General features: G+C 44.4%; 1 protein-coding gene across 1 annotated transcript; it reads left to right on the plus strand.

Moving 5' to 3' along the window:
• The first annotated feature begins 1,805 nt into the window (after positions 1–1,805).
• On the plus strand, positions 1,806–25,053 carry reep3b (receptor accessory protein 3b). Its single transcript, XM_068306241.1, has 8 exons — positions 1,806–2,320; positions 7,583–7,655; positions 14,463–14,539; positions 15,512–15,632; positions 15,741–15,854; positions 21,692–21,845; positions 22,193–22,326; positions 22,656–25,053. The coding sequence occupies exons 1-8, from the start codon at positions 2,289–2,291 to the stop codon at positions 22,725–22,727; spliced, it is 777 nt and encodes a 258-aa protein (XP_068162342.1). The 5' UTR covers positions 1,806–2,288; the 3' UTR covers positions 22,728–25,053.
• Positions 25,054–25,625: the final 572 nt, after the last annotated feature.

The raw sequence follows: 25,625 nt of genomic DNA on the forward strand, positions 1-25,625 counted from the left end.
TAGTAGTTAGTTAGTTAGTTAGTCAGTTAGTTAGTAGTTAGTTAGTTAGTTAGTCAGTTAGTTAGTAGTTAGTTAGTTAGTTAGTTAGTCAGTTAGTTAGTAGTTAGTTAGTTAGTTAGTTAGTTAGTAGTTAGTTAGTTAGTTAGCTAGTTAGTTAGTTAGTTAGTCAGTCAGTTACTCAGTCAGTCAGTCAGTCAGTCAGTCAGTCAGTCAGTTAGTTAGTTAGTTAGTTAGTTAGTTAGTTAGTTAGTTAGTCATTTATTTCAGTCAAGGCAAGGAAAAACAAAACAAAAAATAACAACAAAATAATTAAATAAACAAATAAATAACCAAAGATCATAACTCAACAATACAATTCTGCCTGAAAGGGAGTGGGAAGAAGAAAACTTATGTAATCCCACCCCAGTTCCTGATTCAGAGATCAACACACTGAGCTTCACTGCTACTTCGAAGATTCAAGGACAACCACACAATAATTTCATCATGATGGCGTCACCATGGGCAACAATGAAATTATCACATTGCAATAGCAATTCCACACAACAATGTAAGGAAGGCACGATATACCAACAATGGTAATGTACAATATACCAACAATGGTAATGTACAATATACCAACAATGGTAATGTACAATATACCAACAATGGTAATGTACAATATACCAACAATGGTATATATATATACACAGTATATATACTGTATATATACTGTATGTATATATATATATCAAGATCTATCTATCTATCTATCTATCTATCTATCTATCTATCTATCTATCTATCTATCTATCTATCTATCTATCTATCTATCTATCTATCTATCTATCTATCTATCTATCTATCTATATATATATATTTAAAAAAAATAAAAAAAATAATATATATATATATATATATATATATATATATATATATATATATATATATATATATATATATATATATATATATATATATATATATATATATATATATATATATATATATATATATATATTACCAATATATCAGACTGCTCCAAAGTCTGATCCTCATTGCATTTAGTGACTTCAGGTAGAGGTACGTGTACTCTGATGTCGTCCATGACTGGGGTGACTGACAATCTCCATAGACATAATAATCATACTTTTTTTTTAAATTATAATTTTGTGTGTCTGTATGCCTTCGGCATAGTTCAAAAAGTTTTTAATACCAATCCTGATTTAGATAATTCTCATGAGAATATGGAAAATGAGTTAGGTAATCCTGTGTTTTACAAATGTTGTTTTTTGTCTGATTCTCTGTGTTTTTCAAAGAGGAAGAGAACCAGCTGCTTCAGTCCAGTCAGAACCACCAGAGGAGAGTCCTTCAGCTTTCTGCTGTGTGCTGATGAAAGCCCAGCCCTCACTACCACTCTACCAGATGTCTTCAATTTTATATACGCCCGTGTGTGTGTGTGTGTGTGTGTGTGTGTGTGTGTGTGTGTGTGTGTGTGTGTGTGTGCGTGTGCCCATCAAGGAACCAAGGGACACACTAGAAAACAGACTTGCTCACACACACACACACACACACACACACACACACACACACACACACACACACACACACACACACACACACACACACACACACACACAGAGAGCCAAATAGACAGAGAAAAAAAACACACACCGCAGAGAGTTCATGAATTAGACTTTAACCTGTGTACATTTTCACTGTAATGTATTCTAATGTCTGCCACCCAGTGACACACACAACCAGCTCACACTGAACGGCTGAAACTGAAACAGTCGGTTTTTATTCCGAGGTAAAAGTTCCCCAACAACAACAACATTGCTTCTGGTTCCCTTCGGTTCCGTCAGTGCAGCAGAACCAATCACAGAGCAGAGAGATGACTTTAGGAACACACCGCTTACAAACACGACCAATCAACTACGGCTGATTGCATGATTTTAGTAACAGACGCAACTGGCCAATAGGAACGTCGGAAGGCTTTCGCTTCCTGGTGACGTCATGACATAGCAACGCCTGTGCTGTGGTCGGAACCAGAAGCAGAGGCAGACTGTGGCGGAGAGGAAGGAGACGTAGGACGACGCAGGACTCGGTTTGATCCACGTTTAACCGCCGGGCTGTGGTCTCAGAGGCGGGGCGGGGAGCCTGAACGTCCGTCAGACATGCTCTGTGGTCGGGGCCCGGCTAGCTAGCTGCTGCGCCACTCGGTCGCTCGTCGAAGTTTTAGCTGAAGACGTTTGGATCGGCGCGGACAGCGCTGCCCCGGGGCCGAGCTCTCCTCCGGGACAACCGACAACATGGTGTCGTGGATCATTTCCAGAAGCGTCGTGTGAGTACGAGACGCCACGGAGTGTTTGGACCTCAAAGGTCATGTTAATGGAGGAAGCTGTGTTAGCTTGGCTGCTGTGAGTCGTAACTTTCCCGTGAGGCCTTCGGTTTCAGCGCTAAACTAACAACCGGGACCCTGAAGGCAACACGGTAACGGGCGGAGGCCCCGGACCCTGAACGCAACACGGATAAACAGGAATGCGGCCCAGACTAACGCGCCTCATGATTCGCGGTTTGGTCGTTAGCAACTGTTTGTTGATGGGTGGCTCTGCACTTGTCCGCTGGGGGGGGGGGGTCCGTGCCGGGGGTCCCGTTGTGTTCACGGACCGCAGGACGGTGGAGTTCCGTCCAAATGTTTCTTGGTGTTCTCTTATTTAATGCTGTTGTCGCCCTCCGTGAGAAAAACCAGACGCTCAGGAGTTGGTTTCACTCTGAGCGAACAGCACCCCCCCCCCGTCATCGAAGCCCTGATCTGGATCTGAGTCAACAGGTCTAAGGAAGAAGTCATGTCCACGTCTGGCTGTCAGGGTTCAGAAGGGATTCAGTGATCATTCAGTGTGATCAGACTCTGTCCTGTCCGTCTCCCGTCTGGGTCCACACTGGTTTACCTGCAGGGACGTTATTAATGGTTATTATTATTGTTATTATTATTATTATTACCTGAACACACAAGTAGCAGAAGGTTAGAAGAAATAATAAAACAGTATTGCAATAGCAAGTATGAGGCAAATGGAGCATATAAATAAAAATACTCAGTGAAAAGTGGCAACAGATAAATTAATAAAATAGGTCTTTATAAATGGATCCATACAAACACCATACAACAAAATAACTGAACCTGAATGAAATAAGTTGCCAACATAAAACAAAGATCTGCCAGACATTTGTGGAGCTTGAAGTCCATATTCATGTTTTTTGCGGCGTCTGTTGTGTAGGAATGATTAAATGCTTCATGAGGGGCTGTTTTGTTCCACCTAACAGCAGAAATCACACATGGGCGGGACATTTTGATGATAATATGTGAGTGGCCATAAACTGCCAGCTGTGTTCAGAATGGACAGACAGTCCAGCCTGTTGGAGCTCCTTATCCTGCACTAACAGAGGAGGCTAGTTGATATTTTGTGTGATAATCCAGGCCTTGAATGAGACGTACAGAACCGTCGATTCTGCGTCACACGTCTGTAGTCCGTTGAACCCCACCTAGCTGTTTAAAATCACTGGAGCAGAGCTGTTTGCCTGCAGGTTTGGTAGAGGAGGGACTTTTTTTGTGCTGTTGGGTAATCTCAGCCTAGAACCAACAAACAAAAGGGCGTCTGGAGCTGCTGCTTGGACAAGGAACATTTTCTGTCACTGTGCCAGCAGAGCTGCGTGTTTGAGAACGGGCCAGGCTCATACGGGTCTATTTTTTTAAAAACTCTGTGTGGTATTACCACCTTTACACTGCTGCAGCGACATACTGTCGTGTTTGTGTCGTAATGACAAACCCTCTTTGTTTGCTCTTTTTATCCCCAGTGACATGGTTACCTGTTCAGGTTGTGACTGTTGTCCCCTCATCAAACCTCACCTATAAAGGCAAATACGCTTTGGTTGTTATTGAGCATGCAGTTGAGGTGAGCTGAACCTTAAACAAGCAGTGAGGCAGTCGTCCATGACAGGGTGTGACTTTGGTGTGTTGGTATGTGTGACGCTCTGACTGCAGCGTTCAGCAGCTCGCAGGAGAAAAACGTCAACGGAAAATGTCTTGTACGATTTTGTGAACAAAGGAGTTCAGCTACCAGATAACAAATGTTGACGCAGTCCGCTTTGAGCATCAGAAGTTATTGTCACTTTGTTTTAATTCCACAACATATTTTCTGCAAACAGGAAAATCAAACACTTTCGCGGACTTGTTAATGGATTGGTCACCAAAAATGAAAAGATGTAGACCAATGAGAATGCTCATAGCATTTCACTTGACAGATTCATGGTGACATGTTCAAGTCAAAGTTGTATGCTCTGAGTTCTAAGTGACTGAACAGCTCTTGGAACCCCCATCACTGGGGTAAAACTGAACAGGTCAGCTAAAGAAATACTTTCCTGTTGCTAGCCCTGGTCAGGAACAGACTGGTCACAAGGAGGGGATGATGTCATACAGAGCGTTTTTATACAAAACTAACTGACCAATCCAGATTTGTACTGCATCGTTCACTGCTGCACTGGCTTTGAGAAAAATTTCACCAAGGCATCCCAGTAGAGAATGTTTGCCCCAGGACAGGCCTTTATAGAAATCATCATGCAGCCCCCCCCCCCCCCCCCCCTGAAGCCTGTTCTTTAACTGGATTTGATTGAATCAACACCCAGTCGTGACTGAAATTCATGTAAGAAAACTGAGACGTTTGGAAAGCAGGCTGATGGTCTGACATGTTTGTGCAGTTGATTATGAAATAAAAATACATGACATCATAGATAACTAGTCTTAAAGGGTGAGGGAGGTCAGGCTGTTAACAACTAACAAGCAGTTTACAGACAGGATAAATTAATGAGGAATTGCTTTGTACTTTAAAATATCCATGAAAACACAACACTTGAAACAAACCTGTATTGATGAGTGTTGATATACCTCAGCATTGAAAAGTTTGTTTTTACAGTGGCTGGCTCAAAACTATCTTTTCCTCAACAAACCTTCTTCCCTTGTGCTAAACTTTGACTCTGCCTCACGTGTTCTGTCATATTTTGGGATGTTATCTGATGTACAGGCAAAAAACATGTGGGCTCTAGAGACATATCAACATAAACTGAACGCTAACGGTTAGCTATCTGATCTCCATGCAAAGAGATGGTGTTTGTTAGCGGGATAACGTCAGTTTGTGGTTAGCCACCTGTGTCTATGGTCTAAATAAAAAAGACGGTGAAAGGGAGTGTCAGAAGCTGTGACCAGTTTGTGCTGTCAGTGTGTTCTTCAGGTTTATGTCAGCAGACAGTAAATAGAAGAGCTTTTAATCGTCTTCCCATTAGACTGATGCATTTAAGGAAGGGTTGTGTGAAAAGTGTTACCCTGTGTATAGGTGGAATGCTATAGTTTTACTCCACCTGTCAGGTGAGTGTTTTGGTTTCATTGCCCCGGGCACAGAGAACCTGTTATATTAACCAGGAAGGAGACTGCACTGGAATGGCCCCAAAACAACAATCAGTTGGTTATTTGTTCTGAGTGCTACAGTTAATAAAAGCATCATTCTGATCACGTTCTCTGATTTTTCTGTGTCGAGTGCAGGAAGAGAAGAGTTGTTCTGCTGTGTGGACCCTCTGTTTCAGTCATGTCACCTCATCAACCTCCTCCAGCAATGACTGAAACATGGAGGATGAGCCAGAGAGGAACAGGCTGCTAACAGACCTTTCTACACTGATAAAATTAAGGAATGCTGGTATTATTTTTATCATTGCAAATGTTTTTCTTTTCCTTTCTGCCAGACACAAACTCTGCAGTGTTTAACTCCATTGATAGTATGTTCAATGCTAACCGGACTGAGGACAAACTACTGCTGCTGGATGGCCTTCATGCTTGCTCTGGCGCAAGAACATGCTAAAACTGGAACAGTTAGCGCCATTTTCTGGCGTAATTTGTAGAAACATTTCAGAAGCTCGATTTCAGCCTGCTCTCCTATTAAAGTACATGGGCTTGTTGGTTTGTTCTTTGAAACGTGTTTGCTGATGATTAACTTCCTTTGTCCTGTTGGACTTTAGTAATATGGACTTCACTGACCACGCTTGTGTTAAAGATAAGATAATGAAAGTAGTGTTTGTGAATCACGACTGTTCTGATGATGAGCATGTCTGTTACTTCATTTCTGTTGATATTGTAACGCTACGCCTCTAAACATGCAGGTTAGTGTGTGGTGTGTGAAGCGTTCTAATGTGGGACCACAGGGCTGTGGCCATTCACAGTGTAGGGCACTGGTTTCCAGTTAGGGCACTGGTTTCCAGTGAAGGGCACTGGTTTCCAGTGAAGGGCACTGGTTTCCAGTGAAGGGCACTGGTTTCCAGTGAAGGGCACTGGTTTCCAGTGAAGGGCACTGGTTTCCAGTGAAGGGCACTGGTTTCCAGTGAAGGGCACTGGTTTCCAGTGTAGGGCACTGGTTTCCCAGGGGGAGGAACTGAAGATGTTCAGACCTGGACTGGAAGCAGTCTCTCCTGCTGCAGCAGCAGTTCTCCATACAATCCTGCCTCTGTGTTTTCAGGGGAAAAGTCATGTAATCAGATTCTTGTTCCTGAAGCTCAAACCAGATGTTGGGTGCTCAGCCTTGGAGAGCTACATTTTTTCTCTCTCCCACCTCAACTTCTTGCGTGTCTCCTGTGTGCCTTTGGTTCTGCTGTTTTTTTCTCATCTTGTGTGTCAAGAAACCACAGAATTTGACCTGGAGCCCAGAGTCAAGGCCAATCTAAAAAGCAATGGGGCTATTTTCTCAGCTGCATGGAGAGGGGGGGGAGGAGGCTCTGAACTGGGAAGAAAAGGAATGAGGAGCGAGTGGAGGGAGACAGAGATGTTGCTTTAGTATAAAGAAGGATCGAGGTCCTGTAGCTGGTAAACGGGCAAAATGCAACTCCTGAAATGGACGATCACAGTTGTTTCCTGCATTTTACAGTTCCAGCCTGTTTTGTTAGCAGTCAGAACCCGCTGGACAGAAGAACGGCAGAGAAGTAATGTGGGCCCGCCTGCTTTTGTCTGGACTGCAGACTGCTGAGGTTAACATTCATGTGACGTGGCTTTGCTGAACCACTGCAGTGATCCTATTCCTTGTTGTTGGTGTTGAAAGGTGACACTGGCGGGTACTGCCCTGGCATGCAGACTTCATCGTTTTCATCCATTTCCACAAATTTGTGTTACCTGTGATGGTTTCCAAACATTTGCTGCATGAACACAAAACCGTTTCTTTTAAAAGTACAAAGTGAAAACCTTTTTGTCTTCAGTCAACCTGATGTCATGTAGTCTGTTTTCACCCTGATAAGATGTGTTCAAGTCTAACATGTTCAATGCTTGGACACGTGGTCAAATGCCCCGTTGACACCCTGATAAAGGGGCAGTTTACTTAACCTCACTTTTCTGTTTAAAGGCAACAGAAACGCGCTACAATTCATGGGTTTTTGCACCTCTCAGCTGGTATTAAGTTGGTAATGGATCCAATTGGGTGTCCATGTAATGACAGCAGTATTACCCTGCTACATATCAGTGTGTATTTCACTTCTATTTTCCTTCACATTTACATGGAGACACTATTTTGTTTTTCAGACTGGTGTTCGGGACTCTGTATCCTGCTTACTACTCTTACAAAGCTGTCAAGACTAAAAATGTCAAGGAATATGTAAGTACTTGAGTTTTATCTAGTGGTTTTGTGTCTTTATATTTGTATACACTATATTGCAAAAAGTTCTGGCTCACCCTTCCAAATAATCAGTCAGGTGTTCCAAGCTTTTCCATGGCCACAGGTGTATAAATCCAGCCGTAGACATGCAGACGAGTTGTACAGACATTAATGAAAGAATGGCTCGCTCAAAGGAGCTCTGAATTCCAGCGTGGAACGGACACGATTCAACCTGTGCACAAAATCCACTCGTGACGTTTCCTCGCTCCTGAATATTCAGTCAACTGTCAGCTGTATTATCAGAAAGTAGAAGTGTGTGAATGACAGCAACTCAGCCACGAGTGGTAGGCCACGTGAAGTGACCGAGCCGGGTGTGTATGTATAAGTAAAACATGCATGTAACATGCTCAGCCCTCTTTCCAAGCACTTCGTATCAAACTACAGAGCTGCAGAGCCAAGTTAATAGTTTTTTTCTCCTTTTATGGAAGGCAGTTATTCACAGACCGCAGCAGTAAATGTCGTCTTGTGCTTTAGGGTGATAGAGAAGCTGCTGTACATTTCACTGAGGTCAAATATTAATGTCCTATCTACTGATGAGATGAGAAACGGAGGAAGATAGGAAAGGGAGAAGGAGACAAAAGAAGTAATGGAGACAGAAGTAGATAGAAACCAATTAGACCTCCATCTCACTGCCTGTTTCTCTCCATATCATTCCCATGAGTCTGTGTGTCTGCATGTGTAGAGAGGGGTCACTGTGAGGTCACCCGCTAAGCAGCCAGCGGTGATGGTTCAGGCAGCAGAGACAGTGGTGTGTGTCGGTGTTAGCCTTACAGACGTACGTGTGTTTGTCTGAAGGGAAATGGATTTGTATTTGTCTTTTATACCCTTCTCTTCTTCCTTTCTCTTCTTCATTATCTTGTGTTGGTGTGTTTTCAGTTTGAAGCCAGTGCCTCAGTGTGTCATGTGATTGTCTACCTCTGGCTTTGATAAGGAAATCCAGTCAGAAGAGTCTGGAACAGTGTTGAAGAGCTCCAGAGGGAGTCAGAGCAGAGGACACAACACAAACAGAACAAATAGCTGCAGCATTGACTTGTCCTTCATTAGTGCTTCAATCCACTGAGAAATGTTTTGAGCATAATGACCCCGTTCACCTCTTTTAATTTATAACAGGGCTGCTGGAACTACATTAAATCAGTTTCACTGGTCGGACTGCAGATGTATCTGCTCCTAAGAATTACCTGCATTCCTGTATTTTGTCGTCTTTCAAAATTACAGTATTTTCCGCTCTATAAAGCGCACTGGATTATAAAACATGTCTGAAAACTCATCTTCAATGAATGGTCTATTTTAAAACTTTTTTCATATATGACACATTGGATTATAAGATATTGAGAACATTAAAGGCTTTTAGGTGTGCCTTATAGTGGGGAAAATACTGTACTTCATTTTACCATTTGTGGTGTTGATGAAGATTAGAATGCAGGTAGTCCTCAACATATTAACAAATTTCAGTCTATAAGCACCATTTGAAGTAACTTAAATGTCATTATGGCTCTAAATACTAAAGTACTATTCCCTAAGACTGAACAGAAACAATAACCAGACATAAATCCAACATATAATAAAATAAAATACAGGTTGTTCAAGTATAGTCGTTCTCGATTATACGTTGGTTTTCAAAAAAACACAGAAAAATAAAAATCAAGTTTACTTAATTTCACCCGATGTCTGTCCAAATAGTGGACTCTTAAAATCACTAGATAACTGTTACAAGCACATAATATTGTTACTGTACAATAAAGAAGAATAAAAACATATAATCATGTTAAAATTCGTACGTATAGTTCCAGTAACTGCCGTTAAGCGTCATTCGTGACTCACGCTATTGTTCTGAATTCAGATTGGTTTACAATAATTTTTTTTCTTCCTTAAACCTTGAATAAAAGAAGAAAACACTTCAAAGAATTCTTCACCAACATCAGTCAGAGTCACTGTCGATGTTGATCATCCACTGTATGGTACTGTAGCACGTAGCATGTAGCTTACCTTTAAAGTAAGCTGTTACTGTTGACAGTCCACTGTAGCATGTAGCTTAGCTTTAGAGTGGAGGAAGAGGAGGAGGGAAGAGTTTTTGTGGGTCAGAGTTGTAATCAGAGAGATGATCACCACTACCACTATGTTCACTAGGCCTTGCTTTATCATCCGTGATAAACAGTAACGTATCCAAGGCAGGAAGCCCGAGATGCTAACAGAGACAACAACAAACAACAAGTGGGGGAGACGAGTGTTGGAGCTGAGTGCTGCCCAGGGGGGTTGTGGCTGAAAGGGGAACTGCAGGACAATAGTCGGGAAATTGCGGCGCACGTTTGCTCATACCCACAAATGTTTGTTAGTCGAACTGCTGAGGACGAGCTGTACAAAGGTAGTTCAAGAGTTTACATTTTGATTTTCTTTCCACAGTCATGAGGTGTGATGTAAAAGAACAAATGTAAAATCAGTTAAAAGCAAACTTGACGAGCACTACAAGGACCGAAGAAAAGGGACAGGTGATCTAGAGACTGCTTCAATTCAGACCAGACCGAGATCTAATAGTCTCCAGGTTATAGTGTAATAATTTAATGGTTACACTGACCTAAATATAACGATAAAATTTGAGCTAAAATAGGCGATTTCTAATATTTTTAATGTACCGTATTTTCCCAACTGTAAATTGGTCCGTAGTCTCAGTCGCACCTGCCAAAATATGAATAATGAAAGAAAAAACATAAGTGGCATTGGATTATCATTTTCACTTTTGGGGGTTAATTTATTGTAAACGCAATAACACGTGTAAAGACGTTTTGGGGGTTATTCACGTTTAGTCTTTCTCAGTTGTCTGTCTAAGTTGATGTTTAAATTTTCAGTGGCCCAGTAGTGTAAGTGTAGTAGATACTGGCACACAAGCCAAGAGCGCCCTCTCGTGGCTGTCAGTGAAAACAACAAACGTGTTTTCACTGACAGCTAAGATAGAACTTTATGAATCCAGAGCGAAAGTCTTTGTCCAGGTTACTCCAAAGAGTTACAGAAAAAATAAATGGGACATTAAAAATATACATTTATGCATTTAACAGAATAGAATGAGATAAGAAAAACAACTGCACAATGAAATAACAGAACACACAATAGGCGACGAATAAATGCATAGTGTCAAGTGCTGGTCAGTGATTATTGCACATGTTAATGTCAGTGGGTGACGATTGTTAGCTGTCCCCCCTGCAGAAAGGGGAGGTGTTATACCGCCTGATGGCCACAGGCCCCTCCTGTGGTGATCTCTGGTTATCTCTGGTGACAGCCTGTCCTGGTGGTGCTGTTATGACTCCAGTGTGGTGTGTAGGGGTGAGAGATGTTGTCCCTGCATGTCCAAAAGCTGATTAGAGCAGGGCAGGTAGAATTACACCTTAAAGCACTGAAGCTATTAAAAAACAAGATTCTCGGGGGGCACAGGAACCAGGCATGAGGTTTTCCACAAGTTTGGGATCACCATCAAGCTCAGGCTGAAAATGTGCTGACAGACACCACACAGCTGAGCACCACAGCCTGTGACACCCGGGGGTTGAGTCCGTCAGGGCCTGCTGCCTTTCCTGGAGGAAGGTGGCAGAACTCCTTCCTCCCATCCTCTGAGGGGATGATGATGACAGGGCACTTTGGGGGGTGGTGGGAGTTCCAGAGACAGCCGAGGCATGGAGGAGAGGTGGTGGGATAAGTGTGCACGGGTAGGGGGCCAGGAGAGAGAGCTGAGGTGAAAGCTGCTGGGAGGTGGAGGGGTGCTGGTAGATGGGATCTGGACAGACAGGTCTGAAGTGAGTGAAGGTGGAGGGTCGCCATGGGAGGAGCTTGGAGGGTGGTGGGCAGAGGCCGTATCATCAAATCTGTTGACAACCAGATTGAACTCATTGGCCCGTTGTAGGTCTCTATCACCTGGCTGGTCTTCCTCTCATGACCAGAGATGGATCTCATACCAGTCCTAACACCCCCCAGGATGTGTTGTTGGAGTTTGCCCTCCAGCTTCCGCCTCCTTACCCTCTCTCGTCGTTTCCTTCAGCTCTACCTGCACTTTCTTCATTTCCTGTTCATCACCACTCGTGAATACAGCCTTCTTCCTGTTTAGAGTGGTTTTAGAGTAGTCACCCAGTAGAGTTTTTGTGGGGATCATAATGTCCTGTTATGCTGTCTGTGGTCCATTGAAGGTCCTCCCCACAGAGAACAGCACAGTCATCTCAAACCACCCCCGTAGAGTATGGTCTTCCTCCTGTGACCACCTTCTTACAGTTCTGGTGAGAACCTGTTACCACTGGACCACAGGTGTATAAAGGACTTAAGACCAGGTTGTGGTGTGATTTACCCAGAGGAGGGGGCGCTGTGCCGCTGTATGCTCCCCTGACGTTAACAAACAGCAGATCCAGTCTTGTATGTCCCTGGTGTTGCCGTGTACAAACCCTTTAAAGGTGGGCAGAGGCATTGGGGTCTGTAGTCCCATGGTGACTGATAACCTCACATCGTGTGACGCAGGCACAGATGGAGGACTGTAAATAACAATGATAATGGCCTGGGATAACACGCATGGAGACTGACTGCTTAGCACTACAGAGTCTTACAGCCAACAGCTGGTGCCTGTAAGGCCCTGTCCACACGAAAACGCAACTTTTTTGTTGCGTTTACACCTTCCGTCCACACGACAACGCAGATATCCGGAACGAAGACGCAACTTTTTGAAAACAGTGGCCAAGTTGGATTTTTAAAAAAACGCTGGGTCTGCGTTGTCGAGTGGACGGTGTATCCGCAACTTTTTAAAAACGCTGACGTCTTTCCTGCGACGAAAACCTCCGTAACGTCATATTTATTTCCCCTCTCTTATCCATGTGTTGATGAACAAACGCTCTTCATCAGAACTGTGTCTCTAACGACCCTTTTTACTCTCAGTTCTTCAGTTCAAACACACTGTCAGCATCTCTAATGTCAGTTCAATGATCCGTAAACAAGGACTACCTGTTAACACCTTTTTTTATCAGAATCAACCCCTCCCTACCTGAACTCACCACTGATATTTTCTGAACACACCGTAGGCCTGTTGGGTCTGTTGGTTTTCTACACCTTTACTAAACCCTCCAGAAACATACGTGTGGTGTAGAGGTTGAACAAAAACAGTGATTTATCTTGTTCCTGTTGGGGGACTGCTATTATTTGGAGCATAACTGTATAAGGCATATCTGAGTATAAGTCATAATTGTTTTCTGCATATCACCTCCCCCAGAAACCAGGCCTGGTTTCTGATAATGCCTTCTGGGTCACAACAACCATGCAGGGAACCTCATTGTTATAACTAACTGTAATGCAACTGTTAATGTCTATAAATGGGAGTATAAAGTGTTCCACTGTGCTTTATGCATTGTAGCTCCACCTTCCTGCCATGTTTGACACAATGTGATGTCACGTGATGTTTCGCCTGCTTGTGCCACTTCATAGTTTGCCTTTTACAAATAATGTACTTATGTTCTATGTGTAATGTTTTGGATTTTTCCCTGTCATATACCTCCTCAGAACTTCCAAGAAACACCAGTGTTATAGTATTTCTTGGAACCTTCCAGTCAACAGCTGGTGATTTGAAGATGTTTATGGCATTCCTTGATTTCTGTAGATGTACCTGTAACACTGATTTGGTGCATGGCACAAACCTAGATGTTATTGAAAGACTCCCAGGAGAGTTGGCTATTTCCTGGTTTGCTTTCACTATTTCCTGGTTTGCTTTCACTGAAGCGTTTCTCTTCCTGCAGCTAGTAGCGTTGTTTTTACATCACGCTGCAAAGCGGTGATGTATGGTAATGTCAGTTGTGGGGTGTCCGTCCGTTGGTCCACCAAATGTCTCCACAACCGTTCAGATAGAAAGATGAAACAAAAAACACATGACTCAGGCAGCAAAGGGGATGAAGATGAGATGATGACCTTGACCTGGAGAAAACTAGGTCAAGGTCAAATTTCAACTTTTGTACACTCAGGAACCGTATAAGATAGAAAGACGAGGGAAAAGGCCAGTGTGAGTAAGACCATAGATCAAAGCTAGTGCTTTGATCTATGACAGTAGGTCAGAGCACTAGCTTTGATCTTTGACCTATGCATGTAGGTCAGGGTAACATTTTTAATTCCGGGGTGTCATGAGATGTTGCCGTCTGACTGCCTTGTTGTTGTGGTAGTAGTAGTCCTCTTCTTGGTCGGAAGTAAATATGTGAACGTTGACTGAGTCCTACTACATACTGCTTGTGTACACTGTTTGATACTGAAGAAGGAAAATGGCTGTTTGCTGGTGTTCTAGTGATTGGCTTCCTGTGTGTCTCCAGCAGACATGCTGGTTATAGTTGTGTTGGACAAGTTAGGGTGAATAGGGATTAAGACAGAAACATGTAAATGATTGACCCTGAATTATTCAGGAAATGTTAAAGAAAGGGCTTCAGCATAAACTTCACCCTACCGGCTGTTTGAGGCCAGTGGATTCATGGATACTGACATTGTGAAAATAAACTGATACTGTGATGAAATGTCAGTAAGTTGTAATAACCACAGACTTGGGCACATCACACATACAGTTCTGTGGTGTAATAATAGGTGACAGTGTTCTTGGGTGAAACTGTGTAACTGCAGTCATTCTTGGTCTGTATCACTGGGTATATGCACCAGTACCACTGATGTTTGACAGGCCTGGCTCATCTCTAGGACAGGCCTGGCTCATCTCTAGGTCTAGTTTAATTCTCCAGTGTTCTGTCTGTCTCTGTGTAGGTGCGATGGATGATGTACTGGATTGTGTTTGCACTCTACACTGTGGTGGAGACAATAACAGACCTAACGCTGGCATGGTGAGTTACATACACACACACACACACACACACACACACACACACAGACACACACACACACACACACACTGACCAATGGATTTTTATTCACATGGTTTCAGTTTCTCCAGATATATTTTAAATTGAACTACAGTATTTTCCGCACTATAAGGCGCACTGGACTATAAGGCGCACCCTCAATAATTTGTTTTATAATTTATTTCATATATAAGGCGCACCGGATTATAAGGCGCACAACGGGTTTATGAGAAAATTTTAGGCTTTTAGGTGCGCCTTTTAGTGCGGAAAATACGGTACTTTTGTTCTCTTGTAAGTGTTGTGTTTAAAATAGGCTGTGTCTGGGACCTGCAGAGCATCATTTCCTGAGGTGAAGTCAAAGCAAAGAGCTACTGCTGTTAACGTGTAGTAGCCATATGGAAAGTGAAACTGAGGGAAACGGGAGTGAAGAAGGCACTTAGACCACAACAATATAATGAAGGAAATTTGTGGGATCTAAAAGTAAAGAACAAGCTAAAGAACAAACTCAAAGAACTAGCTAGCACAGAGGACCACACATATTCTGAACACCCAAGGGGAAAGGTAAAGACTTTTTACCAGGAAACAAGTGAAGCATGTCTAGAAGCTGAGTGGAGGAAAAGAGTAGATACCTACAAAGAAGAAGATGCATGAGGTAAAATTCAATAGGCTGGAAGAAAGACACAAACCGTAAGGTTAGAGCTTTATGAGGGGCAGAGGATGTACCAGGATCAACCAATCAGAAGGTGGTCTTCTCTCAGTTGTGTTGTTCAAAGGGAAAGACAGGCTGGTTTATTTATTTCTTTAGAGAGAACATTTATTAATTTTTCTTCATTACATTTTCAAAAGAGACGTACATTCGTTTCATCATTCCACTCTGATAACATTGGTTTCATTCATTGATCATGTTAATATTGGTGATCCTGGTAATAATTGATATGTTTGAAATGTGTCCAGGTTTCCTCTGTATTATGAGTTGAAGGTTGCCGTTGTGATCTGGCTGCTGTCCCCCTACACCAGAGGAGCCAGTCTCATCTACAGGAAGTGTTTGCACCCTCTGCTGTCCTCCAAAGAAAAGGTAAGATCATCATTCCATCCACGTCTGCTTCTCGCTGTTTGGAAGTTTGATTTTCAATTTTACAGTTAAACTGTCTAGAAGGAGAGCTTTATTACCGTCTCCCCTCAGGAAATCGACGATTATATCGTCCAGGCCAAGGAGAAGAGCTATGAAACCATGGTCAACTTTGGCAAACAGGGACTGAGCATAGCAGCCACCGCTGCCGTCACCGCTGCTGTCAAGGTGAGAGTCTGAGGGTCGGGCCGTTTTAAGGTGCTACTTCTATGAATAGCTTGTACGATCAGTGTATGAGTGTGTACACACACACTTTATACACTTTGTCTCCACCCAAATGACCATTTCACCACTGCTGCTCTACATAGCCTGAACCTCCTCGGCCAATTTACCACTAAGAGTGTCTTTGCATGCCCATTCTAATGGCAGCAGCTATACATTTGATCTGCATGTAGTGTTTACATCAGGCTGTGTGGCAGCAATGAGCAAGGAACAGACTCAGTTATCCACACCACCAGTGTCTAGAACAATGACAGAGGGTAGTCATTCACACTGGACAGACGATGGTATCAAAAAAGGGCAAGATGGTAAGAACTGAAAGAGTCCACCTACAGGAGGTCAACATAGAAGACATCCAGGACAGCTGTGGTACCTATGATCCCACAGGAGGCCGCGAGGTAGTCACCCACAGCCAGATACCTCCAGAGAGTAAGGTTAGTCCTGGAAGTCAGCTAAATATTAAAAACAAGGTCCGAGCAGTCAATGTGTATGCAATGTTGATGCCCTAATGTGATCAGGATATGGAAAGCAAGGGGGGTTTCACCCCAAGTCCAGCACCTGGAGGTTCGACACAAAGCGTAAAGCTTGAGGATTACGGAGCATCAGGGCCACGGTCCAGGATGAAACGTGGAAAATCCAAGGGTACATCAAGAAGATGACCCAGCAGGATGAACTACAGATATCTGAAGCACCAGAAACCTGTGAGGAGGAAGAAGAGCAAAAAGCATGGAGGGACGCCCCTCCCTGGGATGTCCCAGTGTCAGAGGTTAAAGGATCAGTGTCAGGATGTGACTGATTGACAACATTGTTGGCGTCACCAGTAATCCTGTTGTAGTGTTCATGTTCTTGGTGTGACTCCAGTGTCAGGTCCTCTGTCTCTGCGTACGTTAAACACACTCGTAGTCACTGATTTGAAGGCATTCCTCTTTAACCGTCCAACATCTCAATTTATGTCAATTTTTAAAAAATTATTTTCTCATCCTCTATTTCCTTGTATTTTATTGCCTCCCTAATTTTTCTGTCTCCATACATCAGTTAAGTTTGACCATTTTCATCCATTCATCTTGTAGATGAAACGATTACCATCATCTCTATGAAATGAATCATGTTTTTGCGGTGGGAGGACGCTGGAGGACCCCCACATATATGGACAAACATACAACCACAGATTAAACTGTGAGGCAGCAGCACGACCCACTGTGCTGCCCTAGTTTGACCATTTTAGATCACCATTTAAAATGAATTATTCTTTTTTTATAGTTGAACTTGCAAAGTAAAAGTAGCTGAACCACAAATAAAAGCGTGTCTGCTGAACTAGACCGGACAGAGACTTGAGAGATAACGCTGTTTGGTTTACAGCTGCTACCCACATTTCCAGTCTTTTTACCACGTGAATTTTCCTGATTAAGAATCGTACACTATTCGGCTTCCTTTGTGCATCATCCAGTCTTCTGCACGTTGCATACGAAAACTGATTTAAATCACATCTGCAAAGATTCCAACTGTGTGAAGCGAACAAAAACAAAATGTCTTCATTTGACCACATGACTCATGTTAGGCTAGTTTGTCATGTTTGGATTTGTTCTTTGTTCGCTCTTTTTGACTATAAAATGTCATATGTACACATTATGAAGCCCAGGTAGTGCTTTTTCTTGTTGCTGTCTTCAAGATAATAGAGATGCATTTAACTGTCTGACCGAAATGGAAAAGTACAGCGGTCCTTTTCCCAACATTTATGTGTTCTTTAACCCTAAAAATCAACAGTGTTACGCTGTATTTTCTTAATAGAAAGTGTAAAAATTATTTTTTTATGAAAGTGACAATAGTATAAGACAGCCAAATACAGCATTAACCTAAAATAAAATAAAATTGATGTCTTAAAGTTACCCACAAAAACAAACTAACAATTGTACATTGGTTTTTAGGGCCAGATGAAAGGAAGAATTTCAGTTCATTACTTCAGACACTACCTGCTCACTGTCTCCTTTGAGTCAGTTCTTATTCTATGGCAGCGCCCCCCGCTGTCCTTTAAGGTGAGGCAGACAAATACAACAAATGAAAGGATGCAACCATCATAAAAATGTTTTTCTTTTCTAAATGTAATATTGTAATGTTAAAAGTGGATCCAGTTTGTATCAACTTTATTAGCAGTGTTCTCGTAACGTCACACCGTTTGTTTCTTGTTGGTTCTGCTAGCTTGGGAGTTTCAGTTTAGCGCTAATGTGTTCTGTGTTAGCGTCCGGAGCGGCCCCTTTAAGAAGGTAATCATGTGACCGAGGCCGGAGCGGCCCCTTTAAGAAGGTAGTCATGTGACCTAGCGTGGAACGGCCCCTTTAAGAAGGTAGTCATGTGACCGAGGCGGCCCCTTTAAGAAGGTAGTCATGTGACCGAGGCCGGAGCGGCCCCTTTAAGAAGGTAGTCATGTGACCTAGCGTGGAACGGCCCCTTTAAGAAGGTAGTCATGTGACTGAGGCGGCCCCTTTAAGAAGGTAGTCATGTGACCGAGGCGGCCCCTTTAAGAAGGTAGTCATGTGACCGAGGCCGGAGCGGCCCCTTTAAGAAGGTAGTCATGTGATCGAGGCGGCCCCTTTAGGAAGGTAGTCATGTGACCGAGGCGGCCCCTTTAAGAAGGTAGCCATGTGACCGAGGCGGCCCCTTTAAGAAGGTAGTCATGTGATCGAGGCGGCCCCTTTAAGAAGGTAGTCATGTGACTCACATGTGGAAGAGAGAATCCATCATTTAGAACCAGAAAGAAAGAAAACAGAAATAATGGAAGTTCTGGATTCTGTCTGTGTGACCCGGAAACGACTGACCCCCAGACCGACTGACTGACCCCCAGACCGACTGACTGACCCCCAGACCGACTGACTGACCCCCAGACCGACTGACTGACCCCCAGACCGACTGACTGACCCCCAGACCGACTGACTGACCCCCAGACCGACTGACTGACCCCCAGACCGACTGACTGACCCCCAGACCGACTGACTGACCCCCAGACCGACTGACTGACCCCCAGACCGGTAGCGACTGACCCGGGGGGCACCAGTGGTCTCAGGGTGTTTCTGTGGAGGTTGTGGTGCACTAACCTGTTTCTCTCTGTACCAACCCTTCCTGAAGGTTTCTGCTCCAGCAGCTGCTCTGTGAGGTAAAGACAAAGTTCAGCAGCATGGACACAGTGCCCCCCCCCACCTCATTCCTACATTCATCTCCATCACACCATATTTCCAGTTCTATGCTGTTAAAGAACTGTCAGACGTCACCAGTTCGCTGTTTGTCTCCCTTTATCTGGTTGCTGTGGCTCATGTTCTGATCTCCATGACGATGACACCTTCATCCTGGAGCCTGGTTTCTGTCAGTAATACCAATAATCACTTCTGTGACCTGTGTTGGTGTGATATAGATTTCACTGGAACATACCAGCATAGCGGTTATATTTATGTATATTTACTTATCTTAGACTGCACACATGTGTAGACAGACTAACCAGTTTTCCAGGGACATGATTGGTCATTTTGTTCTCTTTTCAAACATCATTAAAGATCATGTAAACATGTTAGTGTCGTTATAGATGTGGCAGTATTGCTGTTAACACAAAGTCTATACTACAGAGTATGTATAGGATGTATAGGTTCCCCCAGTCCAACAGGATGTGGTAAAAACCACTGGACATCATTGAATGAGATTCCACACATCCACCCTAGAACGCATCTCAGACTTTCTTTTTCATTTTTTGTTAATTTCTAGGCTTTCTGTGAATATTTCAGCTCCTCTGTTTGATTGTCATCCTGTCCTTTAACACTCATGTCCCAGTGCCCCCCAGCCCTGGACAGACCCCCATCTGTACTGCATGTGACTGAAGGATGAAAGCATTCGAATGCTTCCATTCCTCTGGAACAACCCAGAAACGATACCAGCTAATATCCAACGAACAGCTAGCAGTACATCTGCTCTGCTAAATCATTCAGTCCATTACTCGTCTCCTGTGGTGAAACTCGTTTTCACTGTTGACACAAACGTGTTAAAAGAAGCCTCCGCTTCAGAAACAACGGCTTTGAATTCAGTGCAAGATTTAAATAACTGTGTTCCTACAAGTGGATCATTGCTGTGCCAACCTGTTCAGCTGAAGGAAGCCAAGAGCTCATTGACTCTACGTAGACAGTCACAGTACTCCTCACATGGATTATTACTGATTATTACTGATTATTGCTGCTTTATTACTGATTATTACTGAGTGCCAGCTGCTCATCTCTGTGGCACTGAGTCTGAGCACTTTGACCTGCACTAGAAACAGGTGCAGAACGACGTGGACAGAAAGAAAAGTCTGCAGTGTTTCAAGAGAAAAATGTTCAGGGATGGTTTTGCAAGAAGATTATAAGGATAACACAAAGTAAGGAAAAATAGGTATTTTTTAATGAAGGATAGGATCAGGAATGAGTCCATCAGAGGGACAGCACATGTTAGAGGTTCTGGAGATAAAGTCAGAGAGGCCAGACTGAGATGGTTTGGACATGTCCAGAGGAGAGATAGTGAATATATTGGTAGAAGGATGCTGAGTTCTGAACTGCCAGGCAGGAGGCCTAGAGGAAGACCAGAGAGGAGGTTTATGGATGTAGTGAAAGAGGACATGAAGGTAGTTGGTGTGAGAGAAGAGGATGAGAAGACAGGGTTAGATGGAGGACACTGATTGGCTGTGGAGACCCTGAAGGGAAAAGCCAAAAGAAGAAGAAGAAGAAGGTATTTTTTAATGATAATATTAGCTAAAAATAGTAATAGTAGCTCTCCTACCTGATACAGTTGTGCTTTTATAATATACTTGGTAATTCACAGCCATATGTGAGCAAATAAGTCCAACAATGCATTTTGAAGGTCTGAAGTGGAGATCAACCAGGAGAAAGTTTTCAAAGGTTGATTTTAGGCTGGAAAACCCATCGTTCCCTGACCTCATGAAGAAGCTTTTGGCTGGATATGAAAGTGAATGTGTTGAACTGATCAGACTCAAAGAAACAAGAAGTAAAATCTAGAACTGGTAAAGCTGATCAAGGTCAATGCGATGTAATTTTTTACTTTATTTTCCCAAAGCCAGCTGTTTGTGTTGAAGTGGGGGCTGAGCGGTCGTTGGCGCGTCCCCCCCATCATCTGAAGGGTTTAACAGTCAGCACCAGTTGATCAGACAGGACAAGGAACTGGCCTATCCCAAACCTGTCGTGACAGTCTGGTGTTTGGGACCTTTGGGTTGGGATGTCAGGATGTTGACATGTGGGTGTAAAGTTAAATGTCAGCAGACATAACCTTTCTTTATGCAGTCATAATGAATACAGTCAGTGAACTGCGTAGCTTTGTACTCTAAACATGAGTCTGTGGTGTGAGCACAGCATGACATTTCTTCTGTCACTGAGTGAGGGGTGACACACCTACAGACCAGCAGAAACCAGACCACATGTGGACCCCAGTCCCTGGTTCCCTCAAAATGTTGTCACCAAAGAGACAAACATGGTGTGTCCAGTAGCTCATGAACTCTTAAAAGATCTCCTTTATGTAAGATGGAACAGAGAATCACTAAGTGTCCTGTGTGCAGCAGAAATCCTACCTGATGCTGAGCAGCATTAGTGACCCAGATTACCTGTACAGGTGTGGGGGAGTCTCAGGGTCATCACTCACCATCATCAGAGTGTTTCCTTCAGACAAATGTTTGTTGATGATATAATGTTGACTGTGTGTGTGTGTGTGTGTGTGTGTGTGTGTGTGTGTGTGTGTGTGTGTGTGTGTGTGTGTGTGAGACACAGGGTCAGGGGGCCATCACAGAGAAGCTGCGTAGCCTGAGTATGCATGACCTCACCCAGATCGGCCAGGAGGACAGAGGACACGTCCAGTACAGCTCCCAGTCAGCCAACCCCGCCGTCAGGAGAGCTAGGAGCATGGACGTCCCCGACGACGCTGGTACGTACACACACACACACACACACACACACACACACACACACACACACACACACGGGGGGGGGGGGGGGGGGGCTGTAGGGTGATGAGAGGGTGATGGCAGCGTTGGACAGCTACGTCGTTTTGCACCCAGAGAGCCAGTTGCTGGGAGACGGTGCCTTGCTCAGGGGCACCTCGACACTCCGGAGGTGAACTGGCAATTCTCAAACTACCAGTTCACCCCCCCATGTGGGTTTTGAACCGGCCCCCCTCTGGTCCCCATCAAAGACTGAGCTGCTCTTCTGTCTGGTGTGTGTGTCACTCCACCGTCCACTGTGACTGCTCGTGACCTGAAGGTCTTCTTCCAGAGTACTTCTACGACCAGGAGGGCGGGTCCGATGAGGAGGCGGAGCCAATCTTCTCTGAAGACGAGGCGGTGAGCCAGAGAGGATTGAGACGCTCACAGAGCGTGAAGATCTCCAGGTCCAGAGTCCGTAAAGACGTGAGTTGTGTGTGTGAGCCGTGTGTGAGCCGTGTGTGTGTGAGCTGTGTGTGTGTGAGCCGTGTGTGAGCCGTGTGTGAGCAGTGTGTGTGTGCTGTGTGTGTGTGAGCCGTGTGTGTGAGCCGTGTGTGAGCCGTGTGTGTGTGAGCCGTGTGTGTGTGAGCCGTGTGTGTGTGAGCCGTGTGTGAGCCGTGTGTGTGTGAGCCGTGTGTGAGCCGTGTGTGAGCTGTGTGTGTGTGAGCCGTGTGTGTGAGCCGTGTGTGAGCCGTGTGTCGGCGTGTCCAGGTGTCTGGTGTCACTAGTGCATCACCGTGTTCTCCTGTCACCAGGCTCGCTATGGATCGCTCAAGATTAAAGGCAAGAAGAGACCAGCACTGAGCTCCGTTAACTATGGGATGTAAAGACTATTGGACAGACACAGCTGTGTGCTGATTGGCTGACGGTTTGTCAGCTGTCAGTTCAGATCTTCTCCTTTTGCTGAATCCTTTTATATCAGATGTTTTCCATATTTATTACGGCGTTACTCAGGACCGTGGAGACGTTTGTGGCTCCTCTCTGGGCTGACGCTGGTCTCATGGACTCCTCTGGGGGGTTTGGCTGTGATCTGTGATTCTGGTAGGTTCTAAGTGTAAATGATGATCCTCTTTCTAATTAGGCTCCTTTTCCAGGACATGAACCAATCAAAGCCAATCGATCAGATCGATTGGAGCAACCCACTCAGGTTCTCCTGTCCTGGACAATCAAATGCTTTTGTGGTTTGTCAGGAGTGTGGTGTGGTGTGGGGGGGCTTCTGGACGTTCATGCTCACAGCTGATGGCACCAGAAGAAAAGTCCTCAAACAAATTTTAAACTTTTAAACTTCTAAAACACACAGATTCACGTCCATGGAGGAATGACACTAACGTTCAAGGTGCATTTAAACAATTGGTTAACGGGTTAGTTCCTTGTTGCCATGGGCAACAGTGCTACCCTCCATAGCACCTGAGCGACCAGCTTACATTCCAAGTGACAACCCAACGTGTTTTTAACAATTACCAGACTTTACAGGAAGTCTTTTTATATGAGCGGTGAAGTGTGTTCACCCTTTAGATTCAGTCACGTATTCATGATTGACTTTAAATGTCCGTTATAAGAGGGGGGGTCCTACATTTAGCTTCTGCTGTCCTTCAGGTAGTTGTGTTGAGTGTGTTCTAGCTAAAGCTCCGACCAGCCTTCAGTCGGTCACATGGAGACTCGGTGATGGACACTCCCAGTCACTGGTGACCATTACAGCTGCTGCAGGAACCAGCAGCTCACAGGAGTGGGTCTGACTTCACCAGAGGAACACCAGCAGCTCCGTCCTCTGCTGTGAGGAAGAGGTGAACCTGTTGAGAGCTGAAGGGAACGAAGGACGAGAAACGACTCGTTCAAGTTTCTGAGACAACTCCAGCCGTCCTGAAGGCCCAGACGTCTGTCCTCCATGTGTTTCTGTGACGGCCCTGGTCCACCGCTGGCTGTACAGCTGCTCTTAGTGAACACTAGTTTTGCGTGTGTTGTTTTTGTGTGTTATCTGGGGTCAGATTGTTGGTGTAGTCACGTGTTTTTGTACACACACTCGTTTCTCACTGCTGTTGCTCCTGTTGTACTTCACGCTGCTGCAGGAGGACGTGGTCTCCTGACAGCTTAGTGTTTGGTGCTGCACTGACGTGCATTCAGGGACAGCAGTAGCACATTCAACAGGGGCGGGACCGTCACCACGTGATGTCGGACTCCGCTGGAGGAGGTCTGATCCCTTCACATTGGACAAATTGAACAATAGGAGTGAGCAGCTTCCTGGTGCCTGTGAGTCGCCACAGGGCCCACGGGGTGTGATAGTCTGAGTGTTTCCTTTGCGTTGTCTCATCGGTGTGAAACGGTCCAGTGCGACTCCGTTCACACCTGGAGCCTGACGTCACACCGGCTGTGAGAGCCGAGGCAGACGGAGGGACTGGTGTCGCCCTCTGACCCCACGTCGTGTTCTGGAGGCTCCTGGACCGCCCTCTGACCCCACGTCGTGTTCTGGAGGCCCCTGGACCCCATCGGATCGTTTCTCCACTCATTCGTATCTCACACACTCCTATAAACAGACCGTCACTCAGCTTCATGTTTATTTCTAAATGACTGCATTTTTATCATTTCTTTAAACCGGCGCTGTGCGTCTATTTTTCCAATACATTATCATTATTGCAGCCAGCCCTGTAACCATAGCGACAGGGGCTGATTGTGTGAGAACACAAGACGTTCCTGAACAAGGGGCAGAAAGTGTGTGTGTGTGTGTGTGTTCAAACAGGCACACAGTGACTCGTGAACATCAACAGAACAGCGGCTGGTTTGTCACACGTGACCTGGAGCTCTACTCACGATGGTAGATTCACGTTGAATCGTTCCAAGCGAGTTTAGCAACGCGGTGTAAACACTACGGCCTTGACGCCGTCACACGTGGGTGTCGGTCTGTCTGCTCTACAGAACGTGTTCTTTAGGGCGCGGCTGTTCCTCCTCTTCCTCCCCCTCTCAGCAGCCCATGATGGATGTCGGTGACCTGCTGGTTTCACTGGAGCTCCAGGCCTTTGCACAAGTGCATTAACAAACCAAACTTCTTATTTCATATTTACTTGATGCTTCTAACTGACTAATGATACCAAAGTGTTGACGTGTGGGGATTTCTGGGTTTTAGATGCAGTTCAATAAAAGCTATCAATTACAATTGAACTTCATTTCTGGTCTGAGTTCTTCTACTTCCAGCAGGGTGCTGGTAGTCAGGAACACCAGTTCAACACCAGTTCACCAGTTACCATCAGGGGAGAAGATTCCAAACTCTGTTACTTGACTGTTTCTTGGTCTCCATCAGGTACTGTTGATGATCTTGAAACTACACAACTCCAAATGTTAAATAAATTACCTAACCAACTAAAAACCTAACCCTAACTTTAAGTTACGTACAATTCTGTCCCGTTTGTCGAAATCCGTAGCGCACTTCAGGATGCTGTCAGCCAATAGAATGCGAGTACGGTATCACGTGACTGCCTACCAAAAATCTGCGAGATGGAGTCGCAATCGTTTATGCATGATTGCACACTGTATATCAGTAAAACTATTAATAGTATATATTAATATTCATAATTACATTAATATCAAAATGATGACACTTATGAAGTATTCACTCGATAGAAATGAAAATGAGGGAATCAGCAAACCTTCCTGTAACGACGCACCGACGTGGCCAGCAGGAGAAAGTCAGTAAAAATCAGCCAAAAGAGACGAGGAGGGAAAAAGTGTCAGTG

The sequence above is a fragment of the Antennarius striatus genome, chromosome 21, assembly GCF_040054535.1.
Source record: "Antennarius striatus isolate MH-2024 chromosome 21, ASM4005453v1, whole genome shotgun sequence".
In the NCBI taxonomy this organism is placed as follows: domain Eukaryota; kingdom Metazoa; phylum Chordata; class Actinopteri; order Lophiiformes; family Antennariidae; genus Antennarius; species Antennarius striatus.